General features: G+C 29.4%; 1 protein-coding gene across 1 annotated transcript; it reads left to right on the forward strand.

Annotated features, from left to right (window-relative positions):
* Positions 1 to 14688: 14688 nt before the first annotated feature.
* Positions 14689 to 15366, forward strand: LOC135959254 (NPC intracellular cholesterol transporter 2-like). Its single transcript, XM_065510376.1, has 2 exons — positions 14689 to 14823; positions 14903 to 15366. Exons 1-2 carry the CDS (start codon positions 14745 to 14747, stop codon positions 15313 to 15315), a joined length of 492 nt encoding a protein of 163 aa, XP_065366448.1. The 5' UTR covers positions 14689 to 14744; the 3' UTR covers positions 15316 to 15366.
* Positions 15367 to 15608: the final 242 nt, after the last annotated feature.

Genomic DNA, 15608 nt, shown 5'->3' on the forward strand with positions numbered 1-15608 from the left:
TTTGCACAAATACGATTGTGTATTATTGGTTTTAGTTTCAATTGTTGAGTGTTTGTTAACGCCCCTTTCCCGAGGTTTTTATAGAAAAATATTGTATAAAATGATTTTTGTTTTTAATCTAATCGTATTGAGAATAATTAGAGACATTTGCGAAAAAAGCTTTTCGTATTAACTTATATTTCAATATTTAGCGTTAATAAAACTGTAAATTTTAAATTAACAGGTTTAACTATGCGGATTAAATAATTGGTCAATTCACAAGGTCTCTTATCAGTCATATTGTCATAATGTCCTAATATATCAAGACTCGGCATCTCGGCTTAACCGACTCTTAGGCATTCGGCCTCTGCTGGTTGGTTACGATAACACAATAAACATAGCATACATAGTAATATTATTTTAGGTCATTTTTTGCTTGAAAATCCATAAAAACCTTTGTGAAATATTAGGACATTATGACAATATGACATGATAAGAGAACTTGTGAATTGACCAAATATGTTGGTCTTCTGTTTATTTCATTAGTTGTTCGGTTTTTTAAAAATTATTATTATTTCAATATTTAAAATCGTTTCTTTACCAGAAGGAAAACAAAGAGTAAAATAATAATAAAATAGTATTGTCTCCTCAATACAAATATTTAATCAGCAAATAGCTATATTTAAAATTGGTTATTATTGGTAATTTTTAGTTATTAATAACATTTTGATCTAAATCTGCCAAAGTTGAGTTACATTTTCCGATCAGTGGTAAAATATTTCATAGGTCAAATTCTGCAGGTTGTGTCAGCTTTACATAAAGTGATGAAACGACTTGAGTACATTTTTAGAATAGAGGCTTTTGCATAAGCGTAGAAAAATGTTGATTTAGTAAAACATTTTGCTATAATTTAATCTTAAATTCAAACAGGGTAAACGAAATACCATGTAATATCACTATTACTAAGGTATGTGCAACAATCAATGTCAATTTAAGTTGGGGTAGTAATTTGTCAAAATTTTTGGCAAAACCAACAAACAGCACACATGAAACGCTTCCTACATACACATCTAACTAATGTCAATGACAATACAAATTTATACGTTCGTTCATCTTGATGTGTGAGTATAAATTGTATTGTCACCAGGATTTATATGGAATTTAATGTGTGAATATACGTTAGCTACAGTGTCGATCAAAATACATTGGACAAAAATTGCTTCTGTACTATTTCCATAGGTTAATCAAAAAAGATGCACGGATTTTGAGAGAGTTCAAAAAATATCTAGTAATAGCTTCATTTAATCTACACACAGAGAAAAATTATAGTTTCAAAATTTTTACAAGTTTTTAACAATATTATGCTCACTATAATTATTTACATGATGGCGGTAACCATAATATGGTAAAATTACGATCCACATGCTTGTAGCAATCATATAAATGATTGCTATAAATATGTATATGTTTGTGACATCCATTTTTATGATGAAGAATTACCATATTATGTTGTTCTCGACTTATGTATATCATAATCTAAGAACAATTATGATATACATATAAATATTATGATGTAATGATTGTCATAAACATATATATATTTACTACAATTATGTGGATCTTAAATTTACCATATTATGTTTACCACAATCATATAAAAAACTTTAAAAAATTTTGCAATGGTTGCAGTAAACATGTACAACTATATTTATTCTCTGTGTGCAAAATTAAGTACGAGGCACTTAATTTCTAAACTGCAGTCCCGATCGGTATAAAATTTGATGTAGACAAGGTGTATTCGAGCTGGAGTTATTAAAATGGACCCTACAAATACTCCTATGGGGGCTCTAAGTAGGGCACCTTCTACATGTAAAGTTTTTAAACACGTAGCATTTTTATGTTCCCATCAGATTTGAAAGATTTTTATATTTTTGGAAAACGCACATGCGTGCGTATGCTATTTACCTCTTATAATTACCGAGATTTTGCCATAACTTAAACCGCTTTTTTAAAAATATAGGTCGTATTTTTGGACAGTATGGACTTGAATTTTTTGTCAGTTAGACAACTAAATTTTAGAGCAATATCAATTATGGATCCATAAATAAACGATTTTCAATTTAACAAGTAAGAGAGCTATATTCGGCTGTGCCGAATCTTATATACCCTTCACCAAATTATACTTTAAAATAAATTTGTTTAAATATCAAAATATCAAAAAACGGAAAGCAGATTTGGAAATGTTCCCTATTTATCCCCCAAGTTTTTTCCCAGCGGCAAAGGAAATGTGGACCATATAGGCAAAATTGTAAAAATAATAATTTTTGGAATTTTCGCTATGATTTTTAGGAATTGCGGGATTCCTTTTGACAAGTTTTTTTTACACTTTGTTATTTAGAATGACAAATTTAAAAACGTTGAATATTTCATTGAGTTTTGTTAATAAATAAGGATTTTAATACATATTTATTGAGTTTCTAAAATTTGTATAAAATTATAATAGGATTGCAAATATTAAGAACAATTTGATCCACATTTATTTTGAACTATTTTTTTTTTTGTGTTGATAAGTTAATTTTTGGTCAATACCTAAATTAGATGCAACTTTAAAACTCAGTCCTTCAAAAATAATGCACTTTTTCATATTTTAGTAAAAACAAGTAAGAGAGCTATATTCGGCTGTGCCGAATCTTATATACCCTTCACCAAATTATACTTTAAAATAAATTTGTTTAAATATTTTTAGGTAAACAAAATTTAATTGTTTTTCCAAATTATTTTTTTTTTTAATTTTTTTTTTTTTTAATTTTTACATTTTTTTTTTGAAAAAAAATGTAGACAAAAAAATTTTTTTGATGAAAAAAAAGTTCGGTTTAAAATTTTTTTTTCTCGATTTTGACCCATTGTAGGTCCAACTTACTACAGCCTTATCTACATAGTTGCAATGGACTTTGAAATATCTATCATTAGATATCCATATTGTATATATTAATGACTTAGTAATCCAGATATAGATCAAAAATAGGTCAAAAATCGAGGTTGTCCCGCTTTTTTGCTCATATCTCCGTTATTTATGGACCTATTTTGCTGATTTTAAATAGCAAACTTCTCGAAAGCATGTCTGACAGAATTATTGAAGATTTGGATCCCGAAGATATCTGGGGTCTTCAGAAAATTGATTTCAACAGACAGACATGGCTTAATCGACTCCGCTATCTATAAGGATCCAGAATATATATACTTTATAGGGTCGGAAATAAAAAATGTAGAAATTACAAACGGTATGACAAACTTATATATACCCTTCTCACGAAGGTGAAGGGTATAAAAATCCAAATTTTACGTTTTTAATGGTTCCATGAAATTTTTTCGGAACTAGTTTGTGTTCTTAAGAACTATTCTATAAGCAATGTGTACTCAATAACTAGTTGCCATTACATATTGATTTTCAGAAAGGATTCTACACCATTTCCAATTGTATTTCAAAATTTTCTTAATGTTTTTTGGAAAATTCTAAAATACAATTATAAATTTTTGAAATACAATTGGAAATGGTGTAGTAGTAGTTGCGAAGTGGTTCTCATTATAGTCATTCTAGAACTAGTGATTTTAGAACAAGTTCTAAAAATTTTCCTAGCATGTGTTATATAATCCAATATGTTTTGTCGTATGATTTTTTATCTTTTTGTTACATTTTTTAATAACATCATAGGAGAACTGATATTAAATGATATTGTAAATAATACTGAGGATATATTTTTATTTTAGAAGTGCATTTGTAGTTTTTAAAATCTTTGCTTTCTTTTGAATTGTTTTGACCGCTACTATATATATACGTTTGAATGTGCCACTGTTTGTCATTGTTAGGTGTCGATATTATTAAAACCATAAACCAAAAGGAAGTAAAAGAAATTGAAAAAGAAAAATTACTTTGTTACCGGATTAGTTAAAATAGCAGTGAAAGCAAAATAAAGTAAAAAAAGAAAAATCTGATATAATTTAATAATACAAAGATTTTACTTTAAAATATGGTTTCCCTTTAATAACAGAGAACAAGAATAATAGAAGTAGAGACAAATTTTAAAAATCAATCAATGATTTTTCTGTTGCTTGATAAAGATATTTGATAATAATTTAAATATAATAATCATATGAAAATGTTGTAATATAAAGGTTAAATATTTATATAGTATATTGATATATCTTAAGTGAAGTGTGTACAAAGTGCAGAGCATTTAATATCCTTTTATTGTTGTTGCTAAATAATATCCTTCCTTCCGCTATGTTTAGATTTTTCCACACATTGTATCTAAATATGTGTTGTGTAATAGTACTTTATAGGAAATACACCCTTTTTTTGCCAACATGTTTTTGTTCCTGGATTATTCCCATGTGTGTTTTGTTATTGAATATGTCTGATTTAATATTATAGATTTTTGAATTGAGTGTAAAAGGATTTAAGGTGATGTTCATTTATGATAACTTATCAAAATATCTACAATAAAAAATCTAAAGGATTTACAAATTTGTAACTTATATATAAATTGATAATTCTTGTCATTTTACCACGTCAAACAAATTTCAGGGTTTATTTCTTTAATCAGGTCTATAAACAGCTTAAGGTCAGTTAAGAGTTATAAAATCATTGTGGTAAAAAGAAACTATCAATATTAAATACACAACTAATTTAAAATTAATTCATATATTTCCTCACTGACAAATTGATATGTCAATTAGTGACACGAACAATAGTAGAAACAAACAAAACACATTTGAAATCAATTAATTTATTAAATTAAAACAAGACACATTTTTCATTTGTTAAGGACAACAACACTTTGATGACAAATACAAATACACAAATGTCAAACTATGCGTAATATAGAGAACGAAGTTCCTCACTCTCTTTCTCCCCTTCTTACAGTAATTTAATATGATGTATTTTTGTCTGACAGTATCAGGGATGTCACAGTTGATAATTTTTTTTTTATATTATTTCAGATTCAATAGTACCGTAGTAACCCCAAGCCTTATTTAATAATATCAAACTATTTTTAGTATTGTATTTAATGCAAGGTTGGCTACCGATTCAAAACGATTAAAAGGAAACGGTAACGCTAAATTGGATTATTTTGGTAACGGTATGTTAACGGTATCGGAAATTTCAATTATTTCGATAACGATAACGTAGCGGTAACGGTATTTGCTATTATTTACGCAGCGGTAATTTCATTCTGAAATAAATTATTAATGAAATTTACAAAAATTAACTTGGTACTTTATGTTATTTTAAATTTTCAATTATTGAAATTAAAAATTTGTATTCATATAATTAAAATTCACCCCTATTCGGGTTAAAGTACAAAACGCTGTCAATAGTTACCAATTTTTATCGATATCGGCGAAATATAATGCGGAAAAAATCGCAACAAAGCACAAATCTTTAATCTAACGTTAAACCAAATGATACATTGGACTTACAAATGCGGGATTTATAATAGATGGCGTATCTTTGGAATGCGGTTTTTGTTTTTAATAACTTAAATGTCGTTTTGAAGGGTACATATCTGTCATTCGTTCTCACTTAGTTATTGAACATTAAAATGCAACCAAAACATTTGTTTTGCTTCGAAAATGTCGAATTTTGTACTAAGGAAACGTCATATGCGGGAAGTTTTGTTTTACTTCTTAAATTTGAAAAAAAGTGCCGCTGCCGCACATCGATTGTACACCAATGCTTATAGTGAATGTGTTCCATCGGTATCAACGTGCGAGAGCTGGTTTGTTCGGTTCAGAAATGGTGATTTTGGAGGCATTACTCCTTGAAATAAGATTTTGCATGTCCGAAATGAAGCTCGAACGCTACAAAAGAAAATAATTTTTGCATCGAATCATTACTTGCGATGAAAAATGGATCCATTACAATAACCCGAAGCGTAAGAGTTCGTATGTGAAGCCCGGCTAACCAGACGAATCAACACCTAAGCCAAATATCCATGGCGCTAGAATAATTCTCTGTATTTGGTGGGAGCAAAAGGATCTTATCTAGCTACTGAAATCTGACCAGACCATCACGTTAAACGAAGCAAATGCTTAGTTTGAAGCGAACCTTGGTCAAAGAATGCCCAGAATATGCGGCCAGACATGAAACCGTAATATTTCATCACGATAACGCTCGAAAACATGTTGCAAGTAAAAAAGTATTGGTTGGGAAGTTTTGCATCTCCAATCTTATAGTCCAGGTTGCGGCCCGTCCGGCTATTATTTGTTTCGATCGATGCAGAACGCTCTACCTGGGATACGCTTCACTGTGGTACATACTATCCGATATTGGCTTGATTCGTTCTGGATGATCTTCTCGGTTTTTATTTAAAAATAATCAACGAAGCTCTTTTTTATTTAAAAAAGGCCAAAACCACAAAATTCGTTTTAATTTATAAAATCTGGGACATTTTTTCACTTTAGAAAAGCATGTTATTTAAGGGTGTTTTATGCTCGAAAAATTGAGAAAAATTTTATTTTTTAAAACCTTTTCGTTAACTTGAATTGCAATGTTTGTTTAGGTCAACATTTATAATTATATATAGCCCAAATATGCTGAAATTTGCAATTCATGATTAGAACTGGTGACAATGCAATATTATGTTCGAAAATTCGAAATCAAATTCGAAACATTTTATATGTAATTAAAATAATCTGTAGATTTTGCATGAACCTGATGATTAGTGGTCGGATTTTCGTGCATTTTTTATTGGAAAATATGCTTCTAAAACTATGAATCGCGCAATTCCAGCAGTTAGGATTTTTGTCGAATTTGTTATAGAAATAGCATCAAATGTTGTCCACTAAATTCTTTCCACAACAAGAAACTAGTATGAAAATAATTTAAAATTCAAATTTTAGGGCGACTATTTGATTATTAAGCCCTAATTTTGTAAATCACGTCACCAAAGTGATATTTACTATGTGGAAAGCAAAAACAAAATTTCAAAAATTTTAAAAAATTTTTTTTTTTTTATATAATAAATTTTCAAATTATGAAAGGCTTGAATTTTGGAGCGTTTGTTCTGTTCAGAATTTGTATATAAAACAAAAACAACTTTTTAAAATTTTTGAAATTTTGATTTTGCTTTTCACATAAATATCACTTTGGTGACGCGATTTACAAAATTAGGGCCTTATTTTAATACCAAACATTTAATTTTCCATCCCCGTACAGTATGTTTCCGGTTGGATTTATTTATCAAGGAAAATTTAGTTTAGTTCCACAAAATTTTGGAACTACATTGCGAAATAGAGACAATTTTTCAAAATATCGTACCTAAATTTACACTAGTTATCTACGTTTTACTACATATTAATTTTAAAGAAATTTCTTCTCCTTAAACTTAAATCAAAAAGTGATCAATTACAATATGAGTATCCAACCCCGCTATGACTGCTAGCTAATTGTAATTGATTTTAAATGGATGGCTGGGGTTAAATGGTTGTGTGTCAACAATTAAATTTACAATTTAATAATGTTTGAATTTTATCATGTTGTTAAATCACAGACAATATGAATATTAATTATGAAGAAAACACTGACAGTAAATCAGTATGAAAGAGAACAAAGAATGAGAAGATTAATGAAGGCATTTATGGAGTAATGAGTAAAAGGCGTGTTATTTGTATGAAGTATTTATGTTGTTGTTATTTATTGGCTCTTTTAGTAAATGTCAACAGGTGGAGACTTAAAGGACATTCCAAAGGCATAAAGACATACAATTACAGACAATGCTGGCCTTTTATGCTGTTCATAAGTAGAAAACAATGACAACTTAATTACATGACACCAGGAACAAGAACAACAACGAATTGCTATCAAAAACATCAACACACACTGCCATGCATACATACATATACAATTAAAATGCTGGTAGTAACGGTTTTTTACTCTATGGCTCCAGGGAGTGTTTTCATGTGTCAAAAGGTGTGAGAATACTTGGGTTTTATGTTGTAGACCACATCACATCTCACACTCATTCACTCGCTCACTCAGTTATTTGGAAAAACAACGGTAATTATTAACGCATGTTTGTTTAAGTGTCATGCAATATTTGTAACCCGTTACTTGTTTTTTTTATTTGTTTAGTTTTGATCTAGTAATGGTCAGTTGACAACTCTTTGTGTGTGCGGCAGAGTATTGCGTTTGTTTACACAGATCGAAGGGTTGGGTGGGAAATGATATTTTATATGAAAATGTTTAGCCACGTGTGAAACGATTGTCCTTTTTTTAGGACATTGCTTTCATTATATTTCTTCTCTTTTACCTTTGTGTTTAAATGAAACAATTAAAAATAGTATTTTCTTAACCCTTGTATTATATATCAAAAGTTTTATGAAACAAATTTTGTCTCAATTAAACATAACTTGAATTACACAAATATTAAGAGCTATAATGAGTATACACAGGTATACTTAATGTAGTATACTCTTATTAAATCGTTGAATCGATTCAAGCCTAACATGTGGTAATAATGAGATACAGGATGTCATACCTCTAGCGCCAAATTTCCGCATTCGTGATCAAATAAGCTGACGTATCGAAAAATTCAAAACAATATGTAGATACTAAATTTCTTGTACAATTTAAATTTATGTAAAAAAAATGTTGCTAGCAACATTAAATGATTTCCCGGGTTTTAAAATTAAAAAGTCCCGGGCTTCGGGGTTTAAGAAATCCCGAAAACCCCGGGATTTTCGTTAACGGGATTCCCCATTTGGCATCTCTACTCTCAGCTTCAATTCGTATGGTACCCATTTCCCTGCTTTTGGATGAATGCTGTTGCTTGCAAACGTTTTGAAATTGCTGCTTGAGTAGCTCCCAGTGATTTTGCAAGCTTTTGTTGATACGCCATCTATTGTAAAACCCGCATTTTTAGGTCATACACCCAATATATTTAATTTGATGGTTTCGCCTTTTTCGTCAGATATTTGTCATGTGTCACCGTAACTTAATATAAATATTAAAGTAAAAGGTAACCAAAGTTTTAGCTGGTTGTTTGGACAAGGGTTAATATTGAAGATAACCTAACCTAAAAAAATAGTAAAATTTTGATTCACTCAACCATAATTATTTTAATAATGTTTTTCGGTTTCTTTTAACATGTAGTATGTTGTATATAACTATTATGGGTAAAAAACACAAACTAGGTGAAAAAATATTGAAGAAAAAAAATATTATAACCTTGAGGTAGAAAGAACTAAAACTTCAAAATAAATAAACTAAAACCCAAACAAAAAAACCTCTACTTGGTCAGTTTGAATATTTCTTTGATTGTGCTCATAATTTGCATAACTTGTCATGCGAAAATTCTATTCTGTTTGTATTTTTGTGGTGCACAAAAAATAAAAAATACACGTCAACGACTGCAAAATGTTTGTGTAGAAAAATTTACGAAATAATTTTGTAACTATAATTAATTAATATTCTGCTACTACATGTTAGACTTTGTACACACAATTAAGTGAATGAAAAATTCATGTTTTCTTTTTGCCGTCATAATATAGATTTTATGTGGCAGGTTGTGTATAGAAATTTAACTTTTTGTATTTTGAAATAAAATTTAAAGTGTTACATAAACTTGAGAAGGAAATAATAAAAAAACACATTGTTCTATGCACAGTGTTTTTTACTTTATTTAATTTTGTTTAAGTTTAATTGCCAATATGTTTCATTACTTTTACAACATAGACAGCATCATCACGCTTAGTGCAGCAATTTTTATACTCTTACTATATTATTTAGATTAATTAATTTATTTACGCACTTTTAACTATTCAAGTATTTTGATTATTAAATTATTATACATTAATTATTCATATTTAATAGGAATTTTTGATGTTGCAATAAAATATTGAGTAACAAGGATTGTTGTTAGAAATATATAATTACTGAAAGGTTTATGATGCGTGAAAAAATTCGAACAGTTCTTTCCACATACCCAAAACAAAAATCTTAAAATGTTTATAATTAAAATATGTAAATTAGCTTACAAAATTCTCTACTAAAAACTGGGAGTTTACAAAAAAAAAAATAAAAAAAATACAAAAAATCATTTTCTCATTATTAAAGAAATATGTGCGTAAATATGCTTGTAATGTACAAACTAGGGTTGTAAATTATTCAAGTTTTATTTTAATCGAATAAAAATTCATAATTTTTTTTATTTTCGAAGTGATCGATTGAACATTATAGAATAAACAACAAAGTTTATTTTTGCTTCGAAAATGTGGAATTTTGTACCAACAAAGCGTCATATGCGGGAAGTTTAGCTTTACTTCTTTAATTGGGTACACCGATAGACCAGTCGATAGTGTGCTGAACTATTAATCTGAGAGTTGCGGGTTCAATTCCCGCCAGAGACTCTGGGTGTATCTGCAGACAAGCAAAACCTAGGCGAATTTATATACAAGGTGGTGTCGGTGGCGAATTCAGGAAAATACCAGCGAATTCATTATTTTTTTTATATATGGAGTTTGACATTCAAGACCACTCTCTCATTGTTTCCAATGTCAAACTCCATATATAAAAATGCATGAAGCACACCAATTACTCACCTAAGCTTATGTTGAATGTGTTCCATCGGCTTCAATGTGCGACAGATGGTTTGTTCGGTTCAGAAGTGTTGATTTTGACACGGAAGACAGTCAAAAAAGTTTGAAGACCAAGAATTGGAGCATTGAAGATTATTGTTAAAATCACCAAGAAACTGCAAAATCATGGCGAGCATTTGTTTACAATTTTTTAAATTTTATTCGATAAATTTATTCGATTAATAATTGTACATTACTCGAATAATTTTTTATACTAAATTGAAAATTTTTATTCATTCGAATAAAGAATAATTTTTTTCCTCGATTATTCGAATGGCAACCCACAACCCTAGTACAAACTTACATGACAGAATCAATTTTCTGTAAAAGATTTAATTTTGGTAACAAATTCGTTAAATGACAATTTAGGCTAATTTGCATATAAAACAGTTGAATTATGTAGTTCAAGTTGTGTGTTTATTTAGATTCTTAAAATATGCCAAAATACATAATAATATTGATGAAATATTATGAAACAAACTCAACTCAAGTGGCAGGATTTTTAATAAAATGCATAAATATTGACAAAATATTGAGGGTATAAAGACAAATGTTTAAAATATTAAACCCTTGCAACATAATGGTGGTGGCTGGTTGGTTGGTTTACAATGTTGCCAACCAAGTCAAGTGTTTGTTGTTGTAGTTGTCTGAATGAAAATTTTTTTTCCAATTTCGCATATAAATTGATGTTAATGTTTTGTTAAATAAAAAACAAATCTTGTTTACATAAATTTGTTAAAAGTGTCAAGTAAAGTGTAGATTTTTTATTTAAGAAAATTGGGTTGGTTAGGTTTTTTTTATTGTTCAATAATGTTCAGCCTAATTATATGCTTTAAAAATTTAGTTTTAAATATATATTTTATATTGATTGTAGATTAAATATGATAGAGTACCTGGTATTGGCTGTTTTATATTGATAAGGGATTTAAAAAATGTTTTAAAAGAAATTTACAGTTAAAAAAAACAATTTTCACAGGAATATCGAATTTAATAAAATGTAAAATATATCTCTAGGGAATTTCATTTGCCTGTTGTTGTTACCTTGTCAAACATTTGGTCAAATGTTAGAAGAACAAAAACCCAACAAAAAGGAAGGTATGTTTTCAAATTGAGAATGATTTGAAATCATGCTCCTTCTCAAATGTCATATATTCTCTAATGCATTTAATTTTTTTTGGAATTTTTAATCTCAAATAACTTCGGAGCAGTAATAATATACTCATAAAAAAATATGGAAAATGTGCTAATGTCGAACTACATATGAAATATACTTAATTTTAGGTTTAAGCTTAGTTTGAGCATACATTTGATATCAAACCAGGAAAACACAATTTTTTTCTTGATTTCAAACTAGTTTTAATATCTAACTGAAGAACTATTTTTCAAATATTTTCTCTTACATTTAATTTATTTTTAGGTTGGAGAATCATTTGATATAATGTTGCGAAAACACCATTTATCAAACAGTTATTAATATTATAAACTTAAACCTCTGTTTAGACTTTAGAATCGTGTTTGATATCAAATTATTTTAAACTAATATAAATGTTAGTTTTTAAGTTTGTTTTAATGTTTTGAGATTAGTAAAGGGTGATTAATTTAAAGTTTATTTTGATTAATTTTAAATAAAATACTAAAATATGACCCGAAAGAACAACCTCTGTTATTTACTTTTTAAATGTTGTGCACAACTATTCTGTGAGTCGTCCAATTTTCGATCACTCTTTAAAGCATTGCTACCGGTATCACGCGAATTATGTGTCAATGTTGCCTTGCAAGTCTTAAATCATAGCTGGGTTATTGAAAAAAAACAGATCTTAGCGGTCTAATGATAGATCTGGAATACGAAATTAGCTGGTGTGCTCTTAAGGTCGATGTTGTGCACCACAGAACGCTGATTTCTAATACAGCTGAATAAATTGAAAAACGTAGTTGCGGTATGAGTTGAATTGTCAAAGAATACTTAATAAAAATAAGAAGACAAATGAAAAACAAGTAAGAGAGCTATATTCGGCTGTGCCGAATCTTATATACCCTTCACCAAATTATACTTTAAAATAAATTTTTTTAAAATATTTTTAGGTAAACAAAATTTAATTTTTTTCTTTTAATTGTTTTTCCAATTTTTTTTTTTAATTTTTTTAAAAATTTTTTTTTTAATTTTTTTTTTTTTTTTTGATAAAAAATTTATGACAATAAAATTTTTTTGATGAAAAAAAAATTCGGGTTAAAAAATATTTTTCCCGATTTTGACCCATTGTAGGTCCAACTTACTATAGCCTTATCTACATCGTTGCAATGGACTTTGAAATATCTATCATTAGATATCCATATTGTCTATATTAATGATTTCAACAGACAGACAGACAGACGGACATGGCTTAATCGACTCCGCTATCTATAAGGATCCAGAATATATATACTTTATAGGGTCGGAAATGAAAACTGTAGAAATTACAAACGGAATGACAAACTTATATATGCCCTTCTCACGAAGGTGAAGGGTATAATATGCACTTAACGAATCACAGTATGTATGATTAAAAAATGCGAGATTTTTTCAAATTTTTACCTTTTATTTAGAAAACTTGAACAATATAAATTTATCCAAGGTATTTGCCATTGTTATCTATGACCTTTTCCAATCTTTCTGCCAACATATGGATTCCGAGACAAAAGAACTGCTCATGAGGCCAATAACGAATCAAACCAATTTCAGATGCTCTGTTCCAAAATTAAGCTTATCCCAGAGAGAGAGAGCGTTCTGCAACGACCGAAACAAATAGTAATAGGACGGGACAAGGTCTGAACTATACGGCGGGTGAGGCAAAACTTCCCAACCTCCTCTTTCTAAATAGTTTTTAACAGGTATAGCAACATGTGACCGATCGATGTCACTATGGAATATTACGGTTTCATTTGAGGCCGCAGTTTCTGATCATGTTTCGACCAATCCTCGCTACAAACGAATCAGTTACGTTCAGTACAGGTTTCCTGTGATGGTCTGGCCAGATTTCAGTAGCTCATAATAGTCTCACATTTGGTTTCACCAAATACAGAGCATTACCTTAACGCCATTGATATTTGGCTTTGGTATCGATTCGGGTTATTCTAATGGATCCATTTTTAATATCAAGTAATGATTTCGGACATGCAAAATCGTCCTTCAAGGTCTCTCGGCTTCAATTTGTATGGTACCCAATATCCCTGCTTTTGGATGAATCCGGCTGCTCGCAAACGTTCTGAAATATATGGTTGAGTAGCATCCAATGATTTTGCAAGCTCTTGTTGAATTTGACAACAATATTGGAGTAATGCCTCCAATTCTTGGTATTCAAACTTTTTGGCTGGCCTGGGCGATCTTTGTCGTCCGTGTCAAAATCGCCACTTCTGAACCGAACAAAACCATCACTCGCACGTTGAAACCGATGGAACACATTCACCATAAGCTTTGGTGAGCAATCGCGGCACTTTCTTCGTAAGACGTGTTGGCACAAAATTCGACATTTTCGAATTACTGATTTAGGCTTTCAGTAATTTTAAGTATAAAAAATAATTATAAATGAAAAACAAATATAAATTCCACTTAAATTAACTAAGCATTTTCGGAAGGAATATAAACATAAATCGTTGAGCAATAAAACGTGTTAAACTATTTAAAAGTCTAGATAATATTCTACGTTCCCACGAATAACAAAAAGATTGCAAGTGCTCAAGAACTTGCGATTACCAGTGCTTAAGTACTGGGAAATGTTTTATTTTTTGTAAACTCATGGTACAAATTAACAACCACCTACACGCTAAACAACTTAGACAATTTAATCGATATTTTAATGCGTAACAACAAAAACTACCTAAAATGGCAAAATATTAATAAATTGGTCAAAAATTGCAAAAAAAAAAAAAAAAAAAAAAAAAAAAACATTGAAGATTACCGACATTAAACGATAAGATTAAGGTTAAGAAGACGTATTAAGTACACCTGAACTACGTAGTACCAAAATGAAAACAAATACTAATTTGGTATAAATAAGAGTGTATTAAAATTAAATAGAACAATAGTTATTCAGAAAGCAATTGAAAACATACCCCATTTTCAAAACAATTTATAAAAACACACATCCAAAATGTTGAAAATCATTAAAGTATTGACCGTATTATTCTGTATCATGAATTTAACTGGGGCCGAAACAGCTGTGAGAAAATGTAAGTCCATAAATTTAATTTTAAACATAATTTAAAGTGTTATTAATTTACTATTAATAATTAATTATTAAATAATTAGGTGGCCATGGCGAGTTAAAACCTTTATCGGTACAAGTGGACTCGTGCACAGAAATGCCCTGTGAATTGTGGCGAGGTTTTTCTACAAATATAGCCGTACAGTTTGTGTCTACCAAAAATTCGATGAGTGATATTAAAGCTGATGTTGATATGACTACTTTGGGTATAGGAATGCCCTTTGAGGTGTCTGCAGAACGCAAAGATGTTTGTAAAAATTTAATGTTTGGCGCCTATTGTCCCATGGATGAGGGTGAAGATGCCACCTATCATTTGGTGCTGGACATAGCAGAATATCAACCTGAAGTACCGGCTAAAGTACAAGTTTCCATAAAAGATGCTAGTGATGATACAGTATTGGCCTGTTTTATACTGGATGCCAGAATTACAAAACGTCATGGTCCCCTGACACAATAAAAATAAAATTTTATTTATTTTTAAATAGATAATAAGAAATTTAGACTTAAGAAGAGACATTGTATCAATGTTTTATAGTACATATGGAATATTATTAAAATATTTAAAAAAAAAATTGTGGTTTATGACTTAAAAATTAGTGATTTTTCAAATTTTTAGCTTTTATTTTGAAACATTTGTACAATATAAATGTACCTTTCCTCATCTTTCTGGCAATGTAAGGATTCCGAGCCGAAAGAACTGCCAAGAACGAATCAAGCCAATATCGGACACTCTATTCTAAAGTAAAGCGT

This window comes from Calliphora vicina, chromosome 1, assembly GCF_958450345.1.
Source record: "Calliphora vicina chromosome 1, idCalVici1.1, whole genome shotgun sequence".
Taxonomy (NCBI): Eukaryota; Metazoa; Arthropoda; class Insecta; order Diptera; family Calliphoridae; genus Calliphora; species Calliphora vicina.

Coding starts and splice junctions, on each gene's coding strand:
- LOC135959254 (XM_065510376.1), top strand. CDS start 14,745: ATGTTGAAAATCATTAAAGTATTGACCGTATTATTCTGTATCATGAAT. Junction 14,824..14,902: donor CGAAACAGCTGTGAGAAAAT/GTAAGTCCATAA, acceptor TTAAATAATTAG/GTGGCCATGGCGAGTTAAAA.